The sequence below is a fragment of the Mus musculus genome, chromosome 2 (genome assembly GCF_000001635.26).
Source record: "Mus musculus strain C57BL/6J chromosome 2, GRCm38.p6 C57BL/6J".
In the NCBI taxonomy this organism is placed as follows: Eukaryota; Metazoa; Chordata; class Mammalia; order Rodentia; family Muridae; genus Mus; species Mus musculus.
Window position 1 is genome coordinate 68,409,229 of NC_000068.7, and position 25,963 is coordinate 68,435,191.

A 25,963-nucleotide genomic window follows, 5' to 3' on the forward strand; every position below is an offset into this window, starting at 1 on the left:
GTACGGTACTACTGGACTAATATTTGTGCTGGGATTATGGTCGGGATAACAAGTGAGCTAACTTCTCCACTGCAGTTTTCTTTTGTCCTGAAATAAATGGCCAAAAGGTAAAAAAAAAAAAAAAAAAAAAAAAAAAAAAAGGAAGAAAAAAAAAAAACCTGGCAGGCAGAACGACAACTATATTTATGAGATTAAACTCCAAAACCCTTCACAGTTTGCTGGGTAACTAATAACCATTTGCTAAGCTGTTCATTTAATAATGAGTCAGTTAAGCCAAAAGCAAATGTTCCCTCAACCCGCCAATGCTTCTATAGTCAGATCTACTATAGAGCAAACAAGCTCCAACTATTTCTGTAAGTGCTTCATTTCAGAGAGGAAATAGAAGGTAAGCATTTGAGAGTATCAAACGTGTCAACAACTGAAATGGAGTCTACCATACATTACAAAAGAAAACTCAATTCATATGTGGTTTTGTAACTTATAAAAGCACAAATGAGCAAAAGGTACATTTGGAAGAATTCACAGCTATGTCATGAACTCTTAGAGAAGGGCCAGAAGAAACCAGACATCAGACTCTGGAGTTAGAAACCACATGACCTCAGGGCGGAGCATACAATGTGCATGGAGTGTCACACTGAGACCACTGGAACTGCGCAGACCCAACACTGCAATCAACACTATTAATCATAGATCATACCCAGGGGAGAAGAAAGGGGTGCGGCTCATACCCACCCATCCCCATCCCACAAGCCCCAGGTCAGGGAGAGCAAGCGCTAGGAGTCTCCTCCCCTTATACTCACCAGGAGTTCATCCATACTCGTCTGGCATTTTTCCAAGTTGATCCGCTTTATGGCTACGCGTTCTTGCCTGGGTTTGCATAGGGCTGCCTGAACCACCGCAGTTGCTCCGCTGCCTGAAACAAAATAAAGAGGAAATCGGCTCTCATACACCGCACTGATATACTGCTGCCTATGCATCTCTTTCTTAAGTGCCTGTAATTTAAGTCTTTCACTGGAGGTGTTCAAAATGTTACCAGTGGCATCTTCAAAGAGTCCCTGAAGTCCTACAATAAGTATCCAGAGGAGAAATGGGGGGATTTGGGTGTTTCCAGGTGTTTCTCTTAGGACATGGGGACCAGCAGGATGAGTACAACTCTGCTTGAAATGGTGATAGCCCTTGGGTCCAGACTCACTTCAACTACACTTATATCCCAGACTCTTCCTCTACTTCAATGCAACCCAAGCCAGCCAGTCCTGCCTGGGCTACTTCAGGACTTCCATCGGGTCCTGAGTCTTAGCATCCTGAACACTCCTGGTGGGGGTGGGGGTGGGGGTGGGGGTCAGCTCTTGCTCTACAACTAGGAAAAACAAAACAAAACAAAACAAAAAGAAAAAAAAACAAACAGAAATCCGCCCTAGGATGCTCTTGTTTAAAACACAGCTCTTAAGGATGCCAAGCGAAATAATGCCAATCTGCTAACAAAAGCTCTTGGCATTCCTGGGAATTTCATATTTTTTAAGGTCTCTTGATCATCATTAGCTAATGCACTTAAAATTCCTAAAAGGCGGAGCCATGCTGTTATCCAAATTTTATAAGAACGGAACGTAGAGGGGTAATGATTTGTAGCACACCACTGAGAGCTTCTAATCAGATTTATATCCCACCAAGCCAAAAGATCCCTCAAGCAAGGCATCTTAACTCTGCAGATAATACCAAAAATGGCACTCCAATCACATAAATTATTTCCCAACCCCACATATCCAATAAAAGAAACACAGCCTAAACGTAGGACTACACAAAAGGGTACATATGTGACTCTCTAACCTTCATCTGGGAGAGCTGATTTAGGAACAATGTGCCCTCCACAGCCCCGTCAGCTGGGACCTAGGAACCTGAAAGATCAGCCTAGTACCCTCCATGTTCTCTGCCTTCAAGGCTCCCACACATAGGAGCCCAACCTGTGTCAACCCCATGTGCTGAGCACCCACAGCACAGTAGCACTTTAGCCATAAAACGAAAAGCGTGTGCATCTTTATTATCAGCCTCATTTTATATGTGAGAAAACGGGGAACCTGGCAAAGCTGCCCCAGGTCACATAGCTAATATGTAAGTATGGGCTGGGATCTGAGTCAGTGTGCCAGACGCCCACGTCTGTGTTCTTTGTCTACTTCCCACAAGCCGGAGCACAGCCTGCCCTTCCTTGCTTGTGTCGGCCTTGCCAGGAAAATATTTCTTCAATACTAAATAGCTCAACCAAAGAGAACCACCCTGCAGGAAAGGTGCAAGTGAGCCTCCCTTTCAGGAGCAGGGATAGAACCGTTGTGTGACAGGGCTTTTCCCAGAATAAGAGACTGTCAGTGAAGGGAGCCTTGGAGAAAGCGCAAAGTAGCTGGTTAGCAGTGAGCCTGAAACCCAGCAGAGACATCCACAGTTTAACTAGCTGCTGGCATGGGCCCGATCACTCTGACGTCAATTTCCATTTTCCTCTCTCCCACCCTTAATACAGTCTCCAGTATTTTCAAATCAGAGCAATTGAAGAAGGAAAAGCAGGCCAGCTCCCATCAAGGCCTGAACAGGTGAATATAACATCAGGTTCCCTCCCAACAGCCCTTGGCTTACAACTTCAGGCTGAGATTCCCACTAATACATTCACGAATGCGGTCACAAATAAGGATTCTCCAATGAGGAAGAAGTGGGAAGTCTCCTGCTTTATAGTGAGCATCTTACTGGTTAGAAAGACAGCCAGCTAAAGAATAATGACTTTTATCTCAGACAGGAAATATGAAGCTCTATGGCAGAAGCCCACTGCCATAAGGAATAGTCCTCCCTCCATAATAGAAGAACGTAGGCCTAAGACCCCAGAGCAAGGCATGCCGGTTAGTGTGTGTGTATGAGAGAGAGAGAGAGAGAGAGAGAGAGAGAGAGAGAGAGAGAGAGAGAGAGAGAGAGAGAGAGAGAGAATGTGTTTGTTTGTTTGTTTGTTTGGTTGGTTGGTTGGTTGGTTGGTTGGCTTGTTCCAGATTGCCAGCCAGGATACACTAGTGGGTCGTGGATTCAGTTTTTCGGTGGGTGGAGGCCTTCCTTCTGAAGCTTCTCTTCAGAATATAACTTGCCAGAGAGAGCTGAGAACAGCTTTGTGCGGCTTTGGTTTGAAGCATGTTCTACTGTGAGTCGTGATCTAAACTTGGAAGCTGCTGTAAGAGACTGAAGAGTCCCAGGGCTAAAGGAAGCCTATGCTTTGACGGGGAGGCAGAAGTGACCTGACAATTTTTCCAAGGGCCATTTAGAATGAATGAGAAGACAGTTTTGCTTTAAGGAGCTTTATGTACTTTGCTGAACAGATTAAAGGGAAGCCTGAAAAGGTAGGCTTGGAGATCCAGTAAATAAGCAAGCGTTAGAATGTGTAGTGGAAGCAAGTGAAGGGTTAAACAGAGCCTTTCCTTAATGCTGAACTATGACTCACTAACATTTGACGGTGTGTTTCTAAGAACTAGCATCCTGGGGATTAGAGAGCCTTGAACATTTTTCATTTTATTCCAGACACCCATCCATCATGAGTTAAAATGTTCTCTAGGATGGTGGCCCATGTGCCAGACTAAGAAAGTTATGTATTCCCATCTTGTCAGGATGTTTTAAGTCAATGTAGATTTTTTTTCTGGTAACTTTCTGGTAATTCCAGGCAAAGAACCACTTCTAAGTTTTAGATAGAAATTATGGTGATTGCAGCCAGAGGCAGGGTTTCCTTGAATTCATTACCAAGGTACAGGTCTGTCTTTGTGGGCATGTGTTCTCATTTCCTCATTCCTACTGTTGCTTGAACTGAAGCAATCACCAGAAAACTCCATAGCTGCATTCACACGTCAAGTTACCCAAAGGAATACATCCTGGATATGTAATTCTAGTGTCATAACTTTGGATTTCGACAAGTATTTAAGAAACTAACACAGAATCCAGTGCTTCTTCTGTTAAAAGAAGAAAGGAAATCAGAGACTGGGATGCAAATTTCACCTTCAACACTAGCAACCGTTTTAGTGTGGGTCTCCTGTGACTCCTCAGTCAGCCATCAGCACCTTGTTCCTTCGTACTTACCTCAGAGGTATCCATTACATGAACCAACATTCACAGAGCCTAATACCGTAACAACCCCCTAAAACACCACTCCCTGGCAACCTCATTTCAAGGAATAGGCTTAACAGCCACAGGAAAACACTGATATTAATTCTTCACTTACATGAATTCATCGGCAAAACTGAACAGTAACTAAAGTTCTGTTGAGTGGCAAGCAATTCACTAGGTGATAGAAGTCCAAAGGTGGCTGCTCCTGATACAAGCTGGATAAATCTTTCATTTTGATCATTTCCTATGCAGAATAAAAGACGAGATCGGTAGCTACAGAAGCCTGAACTTTTACTACAGATTAAAACACATATGGTAAGGTCCCAAAGCACGATAAATTTAGAGAAAGGGCCTCTTAGGAGCATAGAAATCAGAGGTGCATCAGGGATGACAATTAGCATCACTGGAATTGCCGAGGAAGAATTCACTCTCCTCTCTCCTTACTCAGAGAAAAGGTCTGCAAACGAGGGAGACAGAATCCCAGAAATCCCGGTGGACAGTACCTGGAACTGTGCTGTCTAGCCTCCTGAACTATGGAAGTAAATTTTAGTTTGTGCTTGTTACAGCAGCCCCAGAACACTGACACAAAGCCATTCAATGTCTATTCTAAGCCACTCTGCCACTGACACCTATGGTGAACGCCATGCTAATTACAAGTTCTGACCTAGTTAAGTCTATAACCAGAGGCAAGAATCACCTGAAGTGCCTTTGGTAAATCACTACAGTTTCCATATCATAGCTTAGCAAGATCTTTTAAAATGAGGTTAGACGAATGTCTTAGTCACTGTTCTATTACTGTGAAGGGAGGAACACATGACCAAGGCAATGCTTAAAAAGAAAGCATTTAATTGGGGGATTGCTTATGATTAAGAAACTGAGAACCATGACAGCGAGCATTAGCTGAGAGCTTTACATCCTGATCTGCAAGCAGCAAGCAGAGGTGAATTGGGGGTGGGGGTGGGGGGTTAGGGGGCAGGCAGACAGACAGAGATAGACAGAGAGACAGAGACAGATAGCGGCATTCAGGCTGGCCTATGCTTTTGAAACCTTAATGCTCTCCACAGTGACACACCTCCTCCAACACGCCATACCTACTCCAACAAGGCCACACCTCCTAATCCTTCCCAAACAGTTCCACTAACTGGAGACCAAACATGCAAACATATGAGCCTCTGAGACCATTCTCATTCAGACCACCCCAAATAAGAGTCTACTCATTAAAGGTATGGATTTCCTCCGTGACTTTGGACCTAATATCTAAACTCCAGCTTCCTTAATAAACTAATAAAATCTACTTGTATGTCTCAACAGCAATAATATGTTTCACATCCCTAAAGAAATAAAAACCCAGCCAATGGAGTAAATATACGGTACTCCTGATGGGCCTCACTGCTCCCAGCGAACCACGAAGGCAGCCAACTTGGCCTACAGGCTGTACGTGTATGCAACCTAAAGGACTCAGGCCAAAGTGCTTCTGCTTAGCATAGGTTTCATTCTGTTTAGCATCATGAAGGCCCTGTAGGTTTGATGGGAAGGAAAAAGCATTGAAGCTGGAAGCAAAATGCTCAGCACTTCTCAAGGTCTGATGCAACATGATAAACAGTAGAACCTAAGATGGAAAAGACCACTCCGACAATCAAGCAGCAGTGAGAATTAATATTCCATAGCTAAACTTGATGTGATCAACGTTAGTATGTATCCTAAGACACACCTTTACACCCTATTTGACCATTAATTACATAGATTCACAGCCCAGTGCTACAATGTATTAGCTATTTATTCTTGAATGGATAATTGAATTTTTGTGTGCCTCAGTTTCTTACAGGGTAGATGGCAATAATAATACCCAGTTTAAAGGGTGGTTGACAGAATCTAGTAAATTAATACATGGAAACCCTTGGAATGGTATCCAGTATACAATAAGACCTAATTAAAAATTCTAGCTAGCATTTGAGATCAGATGGTATTGTCAACTTGTCATTTTAATACTGTATAATATTCCGTGGCATTGGTGAGCCATAATTTATCAGCCCTTGTGCTAAGAGTATTCTCTTATTCCAATAACCAGTATATTTCCTTCTAATAAGCAGCAACATCTAGTGTGTCTCCTCTTTCCTCTCTTCCTTTCTCCCTCCCTCCCCTATCTCTCTCCATAACAAAGTTTATTTACATTTATTTAAGTTAAAGTCAAGATGTAGTTGATTACCCAAGTAACATGTCCCCTAAATTGCAAGACAGGGGCTGGGCATTGCATTAACCTCTGGCTCTCATGACAGCCACTGGGAAGAAGTCTATCATCGAATCCTACTTACATAAGGAACACCAAGTCAAAACCTTGATAAGGGCTAGGACCTTTCCTAGCACATAGAAAGACTCTTTATGTTCCACAGCCATATACTCACTCTGCCAGTGAGTACAGTCCGGAGCCATCTCAGGTTTTCGTTATAGAAGTGTTGGCATGTGGAGTATACAGTACACAAAACAAATGGCTTTGGCTCAAGTGCTTTCTTCCAGCCCTCTCTCCCCAGTTCACTCTGCTCTATTTATATCCAACCTCACAGTCCACAAAGCCAACCAGTCACATGAGCACCAGAAACCGACCAGGGGAGACTCTGGTGAATGGATACACGTGAGCTTCACAGAGGTACAGCGATTTAACCTGGAAAGACTGCCTAGGCTTGCAGAAAAGCTATAAAGCCAGATTTGTGTAAGCTCTCCCGAACTTTTAAGGCTGGTGATTAGTGTGATGTTGTTGTTTTTAATATAAAATCACTCAGCCAAGAAGCCGCTTTCCAAGGGCCACATTTCTCCTAAACATAAAAACTAACAATTGGTTTCTGAGTTGTACCCATTCTTACCTGATCGTCCAAAATTTAAAATATCTGTTAGGCCAGGCGTATAAAGCTGTCATCTTACTGGCTGAAAAATGATCTCAGAAATGATTTGGTGGTGCCAGGGAAATTAAGTATTCACATGTAAGAGAGTCAAATGAGATCCTTATCTCTCGCCCTATACCAGTACCAACTTCAGATGGAGCAGGGACCTTAATGTAAGACCTGAAATGCTCAAACTCTTAGAGAAAGAGGGAGAGAAAACACCTCGAGGTGCAACCCTAGGCCAGGCTTTACGAAAAGATCTCTACTTGCTCAGGAAACAACAGCAACAAGCTAGGCTTTCATGAAATTAAAACACTTCTGCACAGCAGAAGGAGACAGTCCGGTGAAGGAACAGTTGGGTGAGAAGCCATGCTAAACACAGGTGTGACTGAGGACAAATAGCTAGAATGCATAGAGTACTCCAGAACCGAAATAACCCAAACCCAGAAAACCAACCAACATCCAGGCTAATGCTGAAACACAGGGTGGGGAGGAGGTTTGGTGGGTAAAGTGTTTGCTGCACAAGAATGCAGCGCTGAGTTTGGACCCCCAGCACTAATGTAAGAAAGCCAAGTGTGTGTGCCTGTAAAGCCAGCCCAAGGAAGGAGGACACAAGAAGATCCCTTGTTCTGGCTGGCTAGCAAATCTATCCAAATCAATAAACTCTGCATTTGTGAGACACTGTCTCAAACACAAAGATACAGAAATTGTAAAAGGCACCTGATATTCTCCGGCCTTAACTTCACGCACACACAAACACAGACAAACTGGCCAGTCAACATGTGGGAAAAAAAAAAGTGCAACCAGTACTAGGTACTGGAGAAATGCAAATGACTACTATACTGAGAGAGCATCTCCCCCTGGTCTGAATGGCACTCAACAGAGAAAGCAAATAACATCAAGTGATGGCGAGGATGACGGCAAAAAGGACTCGTCCCAAGCCCTGGTGGGAGTGTGAACGAGTCCAAGCACTATGGGAATCAGCATGGAGGTTTCTCAATAAAAAACAAACAAAAAACTAAAAATAGACCTACCATAACACCCATCTCTACCACTCCTGGGAATCTGCCCAAGAACTCTGAGTCAGCCTATCACAGAAGATACTTGCACATCAATGTTTATTGAAGCACTGTTAACAACAGCTAAACTCACCAAAAACCATCTAGTTAACAGCACAGAACTTAAAAAAAAAAAAAAGGATCCCCAGGATGTGATTTTAGATGAGGCATCAGGAGCGGGGGTGGGGGGGGGGGGTGAGGAGCGGCGGCACGGGATCCAACCGGAATGAAGATAAACGAGGCCATCCCGGACTCAAAGCTGAGTCGTGGATAACAACGTCACACCATGCCAACATCGCTGCAGAAGGAGACCCTGAGACCAGGGCAACTGAGACCATGTCAGAACAACAAACTCTGTGTGCATATTTTCACAATTCGTGGATCCTGAATTTTATAGAGAGACATAAGAATCATACAAGTGACATGAAAGTCATGCATCTCATATATGAAAGCTATGTGACATGCTACATATGTAGAATGACATATATGTATATGACATGGACATAGGAGCAAAACTGACTAGGGAGATGATAAGGGCTGATGGGAGGAGGGTCGGAGAGACAGAGGATGGAGAGATTCATAAAACAGAAGACGCTCCAAACATACTATAGTCTCACATGAGAATTCTCTTTAAAACCCACTGTGACACATGCCAATAAAAATTACCACACTACAAATGGTTCAGTGTGAAGCGATCATGTTTCAGGGAAGTGTCCCAAACTGCTTTACTGTATGTTGACCTCTGCCTCAGTGGATTGTCTGCAAACAGAGAGGAAACCTCACAGAGCTACGCTTCTGCCACCTGCTTCATCCTCTGTGACAGGAATACACAGTGACATCTCAAGTCACTCATAAAGGACAACTGCGAGAGAATTATCACATGCCAGCTGCTATAGGCATTAATGTACAAAATAGATTCTATCAGTGCTCTGTCCGCATGAACGTACCATACCAGGAGGCCAAGAGGAGTCTGGCATAGCAAAGCCATAATTTTCAATACAGCCAGAAACATGAATGACCTTGTATATGCCATAGTTGAGTCATTGATATATGCCCCTTTGCCTTTGTCAGGTTAATGAAAGGGGTTGAGTTTAGGAGAGAGGAACAGAGAGAGAGAGAAAGAAACAGAGACAGAGAGACAGACAGACACAGCGACAGAGAAACTGAAAAAATGTCCTTAAGTTTCACCTCTGACCTTCCTGAACAAGCCAGCAAAGCATTTAGAGGTCACACACCTGACCATGAAAGGTGGCCCTTGTATGGAACTCATCAAAAACCATCTAATTAGTGCCACAGAAAAACAAAAGGTAGCCCCAGGTTCTGATTTTGAGTGAGATAGCAGTAACCTGAGTATGGAATCCAGCTAGAAAGAATGTAAACGAGCTTACCTTAGGTTTCAAAGTACACTGGCCCTACACGGGATGAGCATGAAAGGTAAACTATGCTCACTCCCCTGCAGAAGGCACATGGACTAGGATGGCTGTCATAAAGAAAAGCAGGGAGCAGTTTAACGGGCTTCGATAATAAATGCTAAGTCTAGGACCATCCAGGTAAATGCTAAGCATGAGTTAGACACCCGGAGTGCTGAGCATCTGTTATGCTGCTGCTAAATGGCCCCCAACTCAATGGGATTGGTAGCAAGAGTTAAGGCTCCGGCACAGTTCTCAACATCAGAAAATAAAAACCGGTCTTAAACAGTCACGTGGGTCTGGCCCCTCAAAAATAAAATGGTTCCCTAGAATTTAACTCCAAAGTTAAGACTACTTTCTTGTAGTCAAACACACAAGGTCTTCAGTAGCAAATGTGTTGTTGCCGTTTCTTTATTTATTTGCTGTTTTCCTATGGAGGAAGAGGACAGATATACGCCAGGGACGGAGTACGGCGCGCTTGAACTGAAGCCTTCCTGAAGAACCGCCAGTAGAGCCAGCCACTTCCTCGGGGCTCCCACAGATGCCCCCACAGCCCTCATCCCAGCACTCACATGCCTATGGTGTCCTTCAGCCACTGTCTGAAAACAGAAATCCCTTGTAAGTATTCCACTGGTGGTGAACCACATGTCCCTTCACTGGGGAGGTGATTCATAGACGAGGGAGGTAGACATGTGTTCCATTCTGGATACGGACAAAGGAGAGGAGGTGCCACCAAGCTGTGTGATCTATGGGCAAGGAGAAAGCGCTACCTAGTTACGGGGCTCTCTACCTCTGCAGTGCTCCTTGAGCAGAAGTTTGGCTGTGACAGTGTAGGGAACTCCTCAGTGTCCGGCCTTAGAGGCTACCAGCCTAAAGGCACTTCTCATTTCCATAGCATCCAGTTCAGTTCTGGAGTCAGGAGTCATGGCCCAACTGATTCTGTGCCTCCATTTCCATCAGAATACACTGGGAGCTTCCCACTTCAGAGATGAATCCAGTAGTCAGCAGGCAAGAACCACACAAAATGCGTCAGATTCATAGAAACTAGACTTCTGTGGAAAATCCCCACGAGGGGAACCCTGTGACTGGCTGGCACCCATGACAACCCTCCATTCCCATCTCAGGATGGACTTTATCAGGTCCTCAACTACAGAATGTGCACACATTCTACAGAGAAAAAAAATCTGATTTTTACATTCGGCAAAGGAGCATGCTGAAGTCCTCACCCACGTCTGACAGAACTGAACACTCTCCTGTTCTGCTCTGAGGGGGCAGTAGCTCCTCCCAGCAAAACCCACTTGTTCTACTGATTAAATCAGTCACAGGGAAGCCAACATTGCACAAAGGAATGTCCATTACCATTTGCACAGATAAACAGATAGAGCCACTGGCCAAAGCCAAGAAGCACGAGTGTTCCGCTTTGACTATGCACACCACGGCCGTGGCCTCTAGGTCTGGACTCTTCCAACCTCAACCCACCTAGAAATGGGAAGGGCTGTAAAAAACAGACGGGCTCCCTGCTTCCATGCATACGGGTTTTGTATTAAAAGGAAGAAGCCACCTGTCTAACTGGACGCAACGCTGGGGACAGGATGCAGGACCTCATAAGCCCGGGATGTTTCACTGAGGGAGAACCTTTTCTCCCAGCTGATCATATCAGAACCTATAGGCTAAGCACTGATGTCACTGTCAGCTGTAGAGGACAATGCTCAACGTTGGAGGCCTTCGTCCAAAGGTCATTAGCCTGCCCATAACCTCCATCCAAGTGTCTAGGATAATCATATGGACAGCACCAGTCTGGACACTGTTTAGCAAGTATGTGTCAGACCCCAATGTATATATTACTAGCTTTGTTAGCACAGAGAGCCTTGCAGAGAGGTGGATAACTACCGACTTTGGCTTGCCTTTTATAACTGAGGAATCAGGCACAGCTACATCAATTGCTTGCCCAAAGCAACATTGCTTCGAGCAGTCTGGCTGCAGACACCGTCAGTCCTAACAGAGGTATGGGCAGGAAGCTGATAGAAAAGGGAGGAAAGCAAGACCCTGAGGAGATGTGTGTATGACTCCTCACTGCAGTCGCCTCTGATCCCACGGAGGCCCAGATCCTGTTAGTGTCCCCTTAGTGAATGCTACCGGGGGTAGATGCCTCTGAAAACAAACCCTACAACGGCATGACAACTGTTACATGGAGAATGATGCTGAGAAAAAGATTCATAGTTCAGGATAAAATCTGTCTGCTCTCAGGTCACCAACCATCCCTAGCTACTTATATCCATGAAGCGGCAGTAACTAAATACTTTCCCCCAGCTCAAGGACAGAGCTGTTCGGTCTTGGTTTTTTGGGGGGTTTTTTTGTGTGTGTGTTTTTTTAAGAGAGAAGTCCATTCATTCGCTCTCACGCTGACTTCGCCTTCCTTACCTCTGCATCAGAGTTCACTGTCTTCAACACTGACCTGCTGCTTATCTGGTCTCCCCTGGCAACCTGGGTTGTAAATTTCAACCACAGAGCAGGAAATCGGGTGACTAGTCTGAGATGACAGCAGAACATAGGAGCCGTCAGGAATGAAGGCACAGACTGCACCATTAGTGGACACCAATGTCCTGAGAACCCTGGAGGCCATGGGAGGACATGCTGAGCAGGAAGAAAGAGGAGAAACATTCATGGAAGAGCAAGATAAGTCCTGGGTAATGCAGTAAAGTCCTGTGTCCACTGAGCCCAACCCTGGGTTTCTTCCTAATGGAAGCTAGCTCCGGGTCCCACAACTGTATGAGAGGAAGCCTAGTGAGGAATCAGAAGGCTGCTGCTTCTCCCTACAGACTTGGGTCAGGGTCCGAGGTGTGAAGTGTGAGCAGACAGTTAGGTGACTGTAGGGGTCACCTGGTACCTTCCAATGTAGGTGTACAGAAGTTGATCTGGAGGGTCTGTGCTGTGCCTTTCTATGCTGTCCTGAGTGACAGGATGCTGTTGGTTCATGGCCCACATGTTTTGCCTCATCACAAAGGTTCTGGGCACTCACTTCCTTACAAGAGAGTAAAGAACCTAGAAGCTTACTGGCCAACCACAGTGGGAAAGTTAGCCCTGGCTGGAAGGAGCAGATGCCTTAGAGGGGAAGGGGAAGTCATGGATTTCTCCTGCTTTAAGAGTGCAGATGGAAAACAGTGCACTATGAGAAACCATATTTAAGGTTTTTCTGTGTGTTTAGCTTTATTAAATTGACAGTTCAACATCCACTCCACACTATTTCATATACATTTAGCACTTGATATTCAGTTACATTTTGAGAACCGAGCTACAAAGGAAAGATAAAAGATATTTCCTGTCTCAATAGACCAAGTAAAATAAAACTTTAGAATCATTTCCAGCAATTAAGTACGATAAGAAATGGCCTTCATAGCTTTGGGCATTTGAACACTGGCTCCCCAGTGGACAGTGCTGTTTGGGAGACTGGGGAGGGGTGGCCTTGGTGTAGGAAGAAGTCACAAAGGGTTTCAAAGACATTCCCAGTGAACCCTGCTTCCTGCTTGAGGTCCAGCCTCAGCATCCTGCTCTTGGGTGCTTGTTGGCATGTGTGCTCCACATCCGTGACTGCCCTTGTCCTCCTGGAACCATGAACCTAAGGAAGTCTTCCTTCCCCAGTTCACCTCGATCTCCATGTTATACCGCAGCAGTAGGGGAATAACTGATCTCCATGTTATACCGCAGCAGTAGGGGAATAACTGATCTCCATGTTATACCGCAGCAATAGGGGAATAACTGATCTCCATGTTATACTGCAGCAATAGGGGAATAACTGATCTCCATGTTATACCGCAGCAATAGGGGAATAACTGATCTCCATGTTATACCGCAGCAATAGGGGAATAACTGATCTCCATGTTATACCGCAGCAGTAGGGGAATAACTGATCTCCATGTTATACCGCAGCAGTAGGGGAATAACTGATCTCCATGTTATACCGCAGCAGTAGGGGAATAACTGATCTCCATGTTATACCGCAGCAGTAGGGGAATAACTGATCTCCATGTTATACCGCAGCAGTAGGGGAATAACTGATCTCCATGTTATACCGCAGCAGTAGGGGAATAACTGATCTCCATGTTATACCGCAGCAATAGGGGAATAACTGATCTCCATGTTATACCGCAGCAGTAGGGGAATAACTGATCTCCATGTTATACCGCAGCAATAGGGGAATAACTGATCTCCATGTTATACCGCAGCAGTAGGGGAATAACTGATCTCCATGTTATACCGCAGCAGTAGGGGAATAACTGATCTCCATGTTATACCGCAGCAGTAGGGGAATAACTGATCTCCATGTTATACCGCAGCAGTAGGAGAATAACTGATCTCCATGTTATACCGCAGCAGTAGGAGAATAACTGATCTCCATGTTATACCGCAGCAATAGGGGAATAACTGATCTCCATGTTATACCGCAGCAGTAGGGGAATAACTGATCTCCATGTTATACCGCAGCAATAGGGGAATAACTGATCTCCATGTTATACCGCAGCAGTAGGGGAATAACTGATACAGCTTCAGGTCCCTGCAAATGTACTCTATTCGTCTAGAGAGCTTGGGACCTCAGATAATATGAGAAGCTAGAAGCTAAGGCTACACAGTAAATCATTAGGACAGCCAGATCATTGCATTTGCTTTTGTTCAGTATATATTAAAGCCCTCAGTAACACACACGTCAAATACATTTCACAATAGCAAACCTGTCAAAAATCCAACATATGCAAATTACCTGGTATCATAAAAATATGTCATTACACACACTTTTTATTGAAACTACTTTTGGACATATGTGTATGTCTGTACCTGTGTGCTTGTGTATATATGGCTATGGGTATACCTGTGTACATGTGCATGTGAAACCAGAGAACAGCCTTGTTTATTACAGTGTCTGTCACTGAACCTGTGACTCACTGACAGGCCAGACAGAAAGCCCCTGATTCTTGGTGTCTCTGTCTCCCAGTACTGGGATTATAGCTTTTTTTTTAAAGATTTATTTATTTAACTTTATGAGGATGAATGTTTACATGTATGTATGTATGTATGTGCACCTAGTGTATGCATGGTACCACAAAGGCGAGAAGATCAGCACTGGAATGTTTGTGAGTCACCACACAGGTACTGGGAACAGACTCAGGTCTTTGCAACAAGGGCTAGTTCTCTTAACGGCTGAGCCATCTCTCCAGCACCCAGAACCAGCTTTATATGTGGGGGCTGGGAATCTGAACTCGCAGCCTCATGATTAGACGGTAAGAACTCTGTAGGCTGGACCATCTCCCCGAGCTCTGCAATCAAAGTCCATCCTTAGAGCAAGCGATCCAGGTACTCAGATGAGTCGTTATGTGTTCTACTGAGAGATGTGAGAATGGCATGTGTTTCCGTGACCAGGGAGTCATTTACCACACTTCTTGCACTTTTTAATAGCTTTGTTGATTTAGACTGATGGGGCTTGTTAAACTAGTCTCTTAACAAACAAACTTCTGCATTTCCTTTGTGTTTCATTTATTCTGCTTTAAAAAGAATTGTTTAGCTTTTGTAAGATTTTTTTTGTCCTTACCGTATGCCATAGTTTTGGTTAGCTAATGTTTCTTCCTTGAATTCCCAGTGCTTACAAGACTGTTAACCACTCCTGTGATCTACCTTGCCACCAAGACAACCTCAAAAGCCTATTGGCCAAGCTCTTAGTTCTGTATTCTGGACTACGGACTATTGGAACAGGGTAAGGGCCCAAATCCTGGAAAAACCCAAGATAAGGATTGAGCATTCTAATGTAAATTAGTTTCACTATGTTACGTGGCAAAGACAGCGCTTCGGCGCATCCAGTCCCAGTATCCATATCCCTTCAGACATGAAGGATCAATACAAATGAATGAACAAACAAATCCTCCCTCATTAAAAGGGCAGGAGCGGGCGAGTGATCAAAGCACACAGCACCTACTGACTGTGTACAATACTCACAATCAATAATGCTTTAACCATACCAGGAATAGCTTGCAGTTGAGAAGAACTTTAATTTATAGCTCATACAAAAAGGGCAGGGAGTATGTGCTTGTTCATTCAGCCAATAAATGTTGTGGGCTGTCCAGTATGGACCAAGCATTATTTAAGCTGATGGGAAGGAAGCAGAGAATGCATTTTCTACCCTCCTACAGTTTACATTTTAACGTGGGAGGTGACAGGGACTTCGAAATATCATGAACAAGATCAATTTTAGACTGCAGTAAGTGTGATGGCAGATGTTAAACTGTAGTTAGTTACCATGAGGCCACTTCTGACGCTCAGGTGAGAGGGTAGAAAGGAGTCACCCTGCAAGTATCCTAATGCCTTTGTCTGGGAAATTCACGGGACAGAGACATGGGTTGTGTCAAGCTTATTCACCAAAGGACAGGCAGGCAGGCAGGCAGGACACACAGGATATGACACACACACACACACACACACACACACAGGAGCCGTGTAAACCAAGAATGCTTCAGAGCACTGTGTAAAGAGTACGGCAAGATCCCCTTTAGACTTTACAGTTCCAGTGCTCGCTCTGGGGTCCCGAGGGGAGGCAAGGCTGCACACGATACCGTCTGATGGAGCCTGATGATCTCAGAGTTGCTGCATGTGTGCAAGCACAGGTTGGTGGTGGCCTGTGCACAAGCAGCCAAGAAGAGGAAGAAAGCAGTCGACTGGGGACGTATCTGGAGCTAGCGTCACAGCATGTGCTGATGGTGGACTGGAAGAGAGTTTCAGGAAGAAAGCACTCTGGGATGAAAACTGATCATGTAATCACTGTTCCTATGGGCTGCATCTCCGATACACAAATATATGTTATCCACTCCATCCTTCCCCAGACTCTGGCCCAGTCAACAAGATTGGCCCATCCTGCTCCAGACGACAATTCTAAAGGACCAGCTACCGAACGTTGTTTGATTGACCTCCAATCTCACAGATAAAGGTAACCTCGGGTTGGAGAAAGCAGCCTACCACCATCTCCCGAGTAATTAGAGTCACACAGAGGAAGATGCATTTCCACACATTAGGAGTTCCTTCAGAGAGAGAACTGTCCCATCCTTCTTACAGAGGTCCAGGCAGGCGCACTGCCTTCAGAAAACCACAAGACAGAATTTCAATGTTTCGCATTTACAGGCGTTTTTGCATCGAATGCTTCCCGAGGCTTCAAGGAAATACCTAATACACAGAAAGCTCTTTCTTCCCTTCTTTTACTAAAACAAAACTGTATTAAACAATAATGACATTCTCTCTTTTAATTCCATTAACCAAAGCCCACCATGGTGGCATGCTATGTCTCTATACTCACTCACAAGCGCACACTCGAGCGCACACTCACAGACTGGACGCCCACGTATATTCACAACTGTGAGCTTGTATTCTGCTGTTGCCAATAGTTAGGTCATAGTTTCCACATCTGTACTGTGTGTTTCTAAGGACATACACTGTGGTGCGACATGCCCAACGTGTTATCAAGCCATAAAGTCTTGCCGTTGGCCCTTGCCTTCTCCTTTATCTCACTGTGACACAATGCTGGAGAGGGGATAACCCACCCTTGATGCAAACTAATGCTCCAGCAGTGCCAAATGAAGAAGCTTTGAGGCTTTCACATGGCCACCTTATTTGGTGATTCACCAACTCACTTGTAAAATCATTTATTTGTCAATGATTTGCCAAGCCAAGTGAGTATAAAGAGTCAGTCAATTTCGCTTGGAGATTATTTACCAGGGAGACTACTGTAACTCACCACACACACCAGGAAGTCAGGTGAACCTACACCAGAAAATATTCACCACCACCACTACTACTACTACAACTGCTACTACTACTACTACTTCTTCTTCTTCTTCTTCTTCTTCTTCTTCTTCTTCTTCTTCTTCTTCTTCTTCTTCTTCTTCTTCTTCTTCTTCTTCTTCTTCTTCTTCTTCTTCTTCTTCTTCTTCTTCTTCTTCTTCTTCTTCTTCTTCTTCTTCTTTTTTTTCTTCTTCTTCTTCTTCTTCTTCTTCTTCTTTTTATTCTTCTTCTTCTTCTTCTTCTTCTTCTTCTTCTTCTTCTTCTTCTTCTTCTTCTTCTTCTTCTTCTTCTTTTACTTCTTCTCCTCCTCCTCCTCCTCTTACTCCTGCTGCTGCTGCTTTTAATGTTAGCATAGAACAGAAACTGAGAAGAAATCTCTTGCTCTCGTAACACTGTAGCTCCATCATGGCCTGTATTCACTAGAATGCTAAGCACTGTCAGCAAGAGTCTCCCTGAATATCTTCCAGAAGGTTCTTAATTAGCTCATAATATACAAACATGTGGTTGATAAACTCAGAACTATACATATAACACACAAATAAATATCACTGGTAGGGATGTGACCTTTAGGGTCTCCTAGCTCAATGCACACATGCAAACCACAAGCTCATTTAGTCCCTATACCAGCAAGCCTCCAGATTCCTTCCTGTAAACACCAGGCAATACTGAACACAGCAGGGGCTCTGGAACCGGCTGCAGCTCCTGATGCCTTCATAACTTCAGGAGTGCTACTCTCCAGAGGATGTGAAATATTTACCCGTGTCTGAGAGGAGACCAGCATCAGCAGCCTGGCATGTCCCTCCCCCACATCTCAGAGACTACCAGCACGTTCTCCCTCCCTTGCTTTTCTCTGCCTACTTGATTGAACCTGTGAGCCCAGCTGTTTCAGGAGAACATCTGAAGGAGGAAGCGGTGGTTATCCACAGATCAGATGTTCTCATGGGAGAGCCTGGACTCCATCCTGGAAAGATGAGCCGTGTTCTGCTGCTTGGCACACTCTCCCATTTCTAAGCCACTGGGAGGAATAGTGCCATGCTAAGGAGCTCTATGACAACATCCTGTGCAATAGGAAATGGGAGCCTGTGTTTTCATTTTAAGATGATGCAGATTTTCTGAATCTTCTAAACTCAAAGGACAGCCGAAATCTTCACACAACTAAAATCTCGCCATACCAAACCATGTCAGAAGTAACTAAACTGTAGCAGAGCCTCGCAAATGTCTAGGCCACCGGGTATTTGAATGTCCTATTAAATTCCATAGTAGTATATGTCCTGAATTATAGCCCCAGCCATCTTCTCCAAGAACCATCATACCAAAAGTGACCAAAAATAATTTCCATTCACTTTTGCTTCATAAGATTATCATGTAAAAATGTGTATGTATAGAGGTCGTAGCCTGTGAGAGATATCTTGGCTAACCAGTGGAAGGCCCTGGGATCAGGCCCTAACCCTAAAAAATAAGTATATAAATCTGTGAGCCAAAAGCTATATTATCAAAATGTCTAAAAAGTAAGAAGGATGGTGAAGACTACACTGTATTAAGCACTGGCCTTGGCGATGAGCACACATGAAATTTACTAAATATGTGTATCCTGTACCACCTTCCCAATTCCCTCTCAGTGCTAAAACTCACATCCTCGAAGGAACCCTGAGCTTAAAGGGCAGTAAGGAGTCTATTTGGTTAAACAGATGATCCTGTTTCACTACCATTTAAAGTAGACACTTCTCTTTTTGTATCTGTTACACTGAACTACGTGACCTTTACTTGACTTTACTGTTATAAAATTCAAAGAGCTCCGGGACCTAACATTGCCAGACAGAACAATCTCTTTTTAAGTCAGAGACACTAAGAGTTCCTTGACAGAGATCTTATGTGAGGGCTGCAAAGTGGCAACCCGGAATACTATGACTGTTCAGCTGACACGTTTTTAGCTAAGATCTCTAAGGTTTGTATTCACAGCCTAACATTTACTAAACTCAACCAATGAGGATTTCAAAGTGAGTCTGCGGGGAAGGGGCGTTTTCATCAAGATGCTGAACTGCCAAAACCCCTCTCTAGGGTTTCCATTTTCCAGTCATACTCCCCAGCTGACTTCTAATTTCTTAACTGAATGTTGGAAATTCCATCCCAGATTTTCCCTTTAAAGATGTTTGCCTCATAGCCTACACTGCAGAGGCCAAGATGTATCTGGCAAGGAGACGCCATGTCTCACAGAAAGATGTGGGTGGAACGGGTCCCATGAAAAGAGAGGCCTCTGAGAACCCACACAGACCCAGAGTTCTAGCACAGAGGGGCACTGGTGTGTATTTATAGGCAAGCCTGGGCTGTTTATTTTGTCCTTATGTCAGGAAACTACAAACATTCATTTCAGAGTCAGTAGGCTCTGGCCATCAAGGGTCCACTCAGAAAGCCAGCCTTGTAGCCCCTTAAGCCACAAGTGTAAAAGAAAACTTCTCAAAATGCTCCGGCTGTAATGACTTTAGATCCTTGGATCCACAGGCTCAATTCAGTGAAGGATGAGACGAACTATACACAAATCATTTACAAGTGTGTGGAATATAAGCAGTCCTGAAGGAATGTAGCTGGGAGCTGAGAGAAGCTGCCCACAGCTCTCTTCTCATTCCCGAGCCCTTCCAGACCTCTGAAGGCAAAGGCCACCTTCCCTGCCCCCTGCCCCTTCCTCGCCCCAAATCACAAGGACCTTTGTCTAGCTGGGCTTCCTGCTCTGATTCCAAAAAGATTTCTTAGAATACAGAGTCAAAATCATGTTCCAGGGAGACCACTCAATCATAAGAAATCTCTAGTTATCATGAAAAGTAAAGAACAGACAACAGGGGTTGTCACACTTGCTGTAGCAGCTTTGAAAAATGACTCTGTCAATGGCTTCAGAGAAACAGGAAACAACTAGGAAGAGGCAAGGCCTTCTGGACAGGTGGAGAACCCCCCCCCCCCAACTTCACTGGAGAACCAGAGAGCTAGGAGTCCTGGTCCATCTTCCTTAGCGGTGGGCCTCCTGCTCCAGGACCACAGTGCTTCCTGAGAGAGACCCATGTTCATGATCAGCGAAACTTCCCAAACACAGACTCCAGGATACAGCCTACAGGGGGAAATCTGCCCTTGTTCACTGGCTGATGGCTTTATGATGTGGAATGAGGAAGGCATATGTGTTATGAGAACAAACTGTTCTCTGTTCTCACTCCTGACTTACAAGAGTCAGAGCAACGTACCTTTTGAACAAGCCCCTGGAGACAGGAGTAGATATACTGCCATTACTCGAAGTTCTGACTAGCTTCCACAGAGATCATAGTAAAACACCAAGTCTAGACATGGTCTACGCACATCATACCCACCCATCCACCTTAAAAGTGCCTTAACCCCATTTTGTGCCTGACAAAACTTGGCCCAAGTTAACATTTCTTTTCAAAGGTGGTCCAATAAAAAGTTGTATCTAGGTCCTTCTGGCACATGGAAGTCCTCCTGTGTGAATCCCTCTAAAAAGCAGAAGGAATTGCCTCTTTGTTTACTTGGTCATCAACGAACAGTCAGTCATGATGCACTGAGTTCTGCCCCAAAGATGCCTTCACCAACCCAAGTCCTAAGCACAAGTGGCTGGACCCCAATAATGACGCATAGGAACTGAGTTACTAAAATCGTAAGGGACATAATACACAAAAGTTTGGGCAAACATTGAGATATTTGGAAACAAAGAGTACCCTGAAGATATCATGCAGGCTTATCGTTCTATGTGCTTGAGGAGTTCAGGCAGAAGGGTTACTTCACAGACAGAAGGACTGCCTAGACAGACACTGCTTCAAGACTGGGCATGGACAACTCTAGCACACAGCAAGAGAAAAGAAAAAAATAGGTCGGAAGACAAATCCAATCAGTAAACTAGACGGCTATGGTCATCCACAGAAGATGGTGTGCACACATTTTCATCTCTGCTTCCCACTTAATGCATGGCTGTGGTCCTCGGGCTGGCTGTGGTGATGAGCTTCCTGGGAGGGAACAGTGTGGCCCTGCTTCATGTGTCATATGATGCCACTTCTAGAACAGTTTCACAAAGGGATCTCTATCTATAAACATCAACCCAGCACTACTGATAGACGGAGCTGATAACTCTTTATGGTAGCGTACTGCACTGCGTGTTACAGGATGTGTGATGGCATCTCGCTTCAACCACTAGAGGCCAGCAGCAGGTCCCCTGCTCTGAACCTGTGACAAGTGAAAGTGTCTACTGAAGTGACAGATGTACCTAGAATGTAGAGCGGAAGAGTCAGGACCAATCTCCCATGCACCAAGAGCCTGAGATCTCAGAGTTAGAGGGGCTCTCCCTGCAAGAGGGAAGAGAAAGTGAATTGGGATAAGGAACTAAGTCAGACACTGGTTCCCTGTACAGACATTCACTGAGAACGGAAATTATCTGAGGGGAAAATCCAGAAATGTGGGTGATTCAGATCTTAGACAATCTGCTTTAGGTGGCCAAAAATCAAACACACTTGGAAACAGAACAAAAAAGATGAAGCCAATAATAATAATTTTTAAGAATGGTGTTTAGCCCTGTGAAGCTCAGCTATATATAAAGTCAGGGCCTCATCTCCTAGGAAGCACTTTGTCCTAAGCTGTGTCCAAGAGAAAGATCATGCCAGGGGTGTTGGCAGTGTCAAACACAAGCCCCTATCATGGTGCTGACGTGATACTGAGATTAAACACCGTGGAATGTGGAACGAGGAGTGGAAACACAGGACCTGTTCTACACCCAGGACCTCCTGCCACTTGGAACATAGCAAAAGGCCAGCCATAAAGCCTGCAGGCCAGATGTGTGTTCTTAAAAAGCTTGTGAAAGGCGCCAGGTGCACCTGGAGCGGCAGCAGCCCGGGGATTCCGAGGGCTTAACAAGCACCGTCCACTTGTCCTTGGGTACAGCACAGGTGCCCTGCTGAGAACTGTACACAAAGTAAGGCTGCCACACCTGGTCTCGCCCTTCTGGTAGGCACCTTGGGGCAACTTTAGAAAGAGTCACTGGAGTGACATAAGCCACAGGTAGTTTTGGGTCCGCCAAGGTTCCTGCCCTCCATCAACTGTGACCAAACTAAGGCAAAGAATGAACCTGTCATTCAAACAAAAGGACCAGGTGAACTGGGAAATTTCTTCACACCAGAAACAAGTTGGGAGTTACAGAAGTGAGAAACAGTTCCCCATGTCCTTGTCCAGGGAACCAGAGGCCAGAGCGAGAGAGGAATGCACAGCCTGAGTCGAGAGGGCTGACAGGAATCAGCTCAGTGCTGACTGAAACACAGCGGCGCCTTTCTTACCAGTCAGGCCAGGCTCCCTGCCCAGCAAGGAGCAAGATGTCCAAAGCAGCTGGATAAGCAGTCTGTGCTTACAGTCCCAGCTACTCAGGGAGCTGAGGCAGGAGGATTGTTTGGGTCTAAGAGGTCAGTTTTTATTCCCTGGCATCACAAAATGGAAAAAAAAGTGTATATGTATGTGTGTGTGTGTGTGTGTGTGTGTGTGTATATATATATATATATATACATATATATATATATATATATATATATATGAATGACAGACTTGGATTTCTCTACATTATTTTAACTTTGCCATATACTTGAAATTTTCATGAAAAATACTAAAAGCACTTTTTTAAAAAATTGTGGGTTTTTTTTTTTTGAGACAAGGTTTCTCTGGGCTCAAAAACAGAGATCTACCTGCCTTAGCTCCCCAAGTGCTGGGATGAAAGGTATACACCGCCACACACCAGCTCTGAAAGCAAGCAGCATTGCTCATCCTAGAGTGTGACAAGAGCAAAATAAGTATATGTTAAATAAAAATTATAGGCTATAAAAGACTATGAACACAACGCAAAGTTTGTGAGACTAAATACCGAAGTATTAATGGTTGTCCTCTTCTGAAAGTTTGAGAGTAGGCTAATGGGTGAGTTTTACTTTTCATGCATTTGTAACTTTTTACCTTTTTTTTTTAAATCAGCGATTATTGCTTTGCTATCTAAACAAAATGTATGCTTAAAAAAGAAAAAAAAAATCTGCAGTGCTGCAATCAAATCCAGGGCACCCTACCGCTGGTTCTCACCTCCAGAGGAAGAAATTTAAGCCATAAGACATTTGCCTTGTATGCACAAAGCCTGGATTTGGTTCCTAGTTCCATAAAAAAGAAACATCATCAACAACAAAACTTACATAAAATAATTAGTGGAAAAAATAGTCAAAACAATGACATCTATTGTAATTAGCATAAATTACTAAATTTGGCAAAAGACACTAATACATTACTTAATCGAAACAGGATTAATTGGCTAATTGGCAAGATTAGCTTGACTCAATGGTAAACTCTATGCAAATATTTCAAAATCTGATCTCTTCTGTTCCCACACATTCTGGATAAGGAATATACAACCAGTACTAACAATTCTGAGATAACTACTCAGCCCCACGTCACAGATAAGAACAAAGGCTTGAAGAAGGAACTGCCCAGTGTCTCCAACAGCTGCCCCAGGAATGTTTCCAAGCTGGGTCTGTTCCCAAAGGCCGTGCCTTAACAAGTGGAGTGTGAGGAAGAGGACACAGGAAGGAGAGTGGAGAGAAAGGCAGCAGGAGAACTGGGGCAGCGAAGACTACAGACCACGGCTCAGCATCTGACCCTGCAGGGCTCTCTCCTTAGATGAATTACAGATCATAGTGGAGCTATACATGTATTCTGGCCTCAAGGACAAGCAATGTGTATTCTGAAGGAAGAGACAATGCCGGCCAGGGATGTGGTTCCGTAAGGAAAAGTGCTGGTCATGCAGGACTGGTGACTTGAGTTTGAACCCCAGAACCCACAAGATGGCAGCAGGAAGAAATGGGTTTCACAAAGTTGCTCTCTGACTTCCACACATGTGCTGTATCACAAACATGTGTACATGCATATATAAATATATATGCATGATGTATGTGTGTTCATATACATTTATACATATACACATATAAACATACACACAAATATTTTTAAAAAGAGACTAGAGATCTTGATGTTTTATATGGAGAAACATATAGGCAAACTCTACCCAACCCCTTGACATAAAGAATTCGCATTTGACCTGCTCACTCACCACCTGAACTCTGGCCAACCCTACCCGTCATCATTAAGACTTATACACAGCTAACCTAGAGGACGGCATCCCTCTCAAGTGATCAAATAGAAATGTACTCTGGAGACCAGCGATGTTAACACTCTGCGCCAATCACCGCCAGCAGAGCAAACACAGCTCTTTGGCTCGAGCATCAGCACTGCAGCCTTCACGACTGTCTAGGGGGCTCCACAGTCAAGGCCGTGAAGAAAGCTACACAGAGAAGACACTGTCATGGAAACTGACTGTTCAAAGCTGACGCCTTCACTTATAGTCCACTCAACCATTCTCTTCCCCATCTCTGATGTCTCTCAAATCCTCATCTCCAGCTCCAGTCCGAGGGCTGAGACCCCAGTTCCCATTTGGATACATGGAAAAGACATCCCTAAACCTCCCCAGTGCACACTTCTTCCTGTGCAGAGAAGCTCTACCCTATCCAGTGACAGGCAAGGGCACATGACTGGTTCTGGCTAATGACCCGTGAGCAATATGGGCACTCCTCTGCACAGAGCTTGTGCTGAGGGCCAGAACAGACCAGAGGGAGGCCACCTGAACTGCTGCGGGAAGGACATCTCCCAGGTCCACAGAACTGTGTGGCTTTAATTCCTGGGACTGAAGGGCTATTTGCTGCATGCTGCAAGCAAGCTATCCTGGCCAACACAACAGGCTTGGTGGCCATCCCAGGCATATCACAGCTACATCTGATGTCACCTCCACCTTCTTCCACCTAAATCCAAAGATTTAGCCTACCTACATGCTGTTTTCATTAACCACCCTGTATCTAGGGTTCGGCCCACCCCCTTTTGCATCTCCAGGCCTATGTGAAACAAACCCTCTAACACAATGTGCTAACTTGTTATTTACAGAGATAAAAGTCCCAGGCTAAAGTCGGACGACTTTTAAAGAGATGCTAGAATACATTAAAAGACCACCATCCGAAGTGTGTGTGTGAGGGCGTTTACTTATTCATGAAATGCTGACTTACATATTCAACTTGAAGCCTTCCTCTTATGTTAAATTACTAATGAAACTGGGGGGAGGAGGAGGTGGTTTCAATCCCCAGCCGCGCTGCAAAAGGAACTTGAACTCTGAAGGCATCTGGGTGGGTAGAATGGGCTGATACACTTATTGCTTACGTTGTTCTTGGAAACGGTCACACTGCCACTACTCTGAGAAAATGGAAACTGAAACTCTTCACAAATATCACCAGTGACTTTAAAAATTAAAAGCATAAACCCACAGGATTATAATGCAAATATCAAAAGTACACCTCAAAGGTCACTTGCAACCTTTTTTTTTTAACCCTTCCTGGAAAGGGGCCAGATTGCACTGTCTCAGGAAACAGCTATGAAAGAAAATTTATAAGTCGCACTTTCTTCAGCTCTCTGGCTTACCATGCTGCTAACAACTTCAAGACCAGCTCTCAGATCCCACAGGCTACAGACAAGGAGGTGCACACTCCTCCGATTTGTTTATGGGCCAAATAAACAAAATGTCACACCTGCAAACAACGGATCTGAAATCTGAACTTCCAAGCCTTTAATCTCCCTTTTGTTT

At 44.5% G+C, this 25,963-nt stretch overlaps 1 protein-coding gene across 7 annotated transcripts in view; it reads right to left on the reverse strand.

Moving 5' to 3' along the window:
- The window catches only part of Stk39 (serine/threonine kinase 39), a 261,664-nt gene that overhangs the window by 198,784 nt on the left and 36,917 nt on the right, over positions 1-25,963 (reverse strand). For 4 of the 7 annotated variants that reach the window (XR_003953672.1, XR_001783147.1, XM_017319129.1 and 1 more), the window contains exons 1-2: positions 4,232-4,256; positions 801-913 (exon numbers count right to left, since the gene is read on the reverse strand). Coding sequence is in view for 5 of the 7 variants with exons in the window: in XM_017319129.1 (XP_017174618.1) it covers positions 801-913; positions 4,232-4,241 (123 nt within the window). In the remaining 2 variants the exon portion in view is untranslated. Of the gene's footprint in view, positions 1-800; positions 914-4,231; positions 4,257-6,518; positions 6,562-25,963 lie in introns of those variants that run through there. The other 3 variants (XM_030251876.1, NM_016866.2, XM_017319130.1) reach the window with 2 other exon arrangements.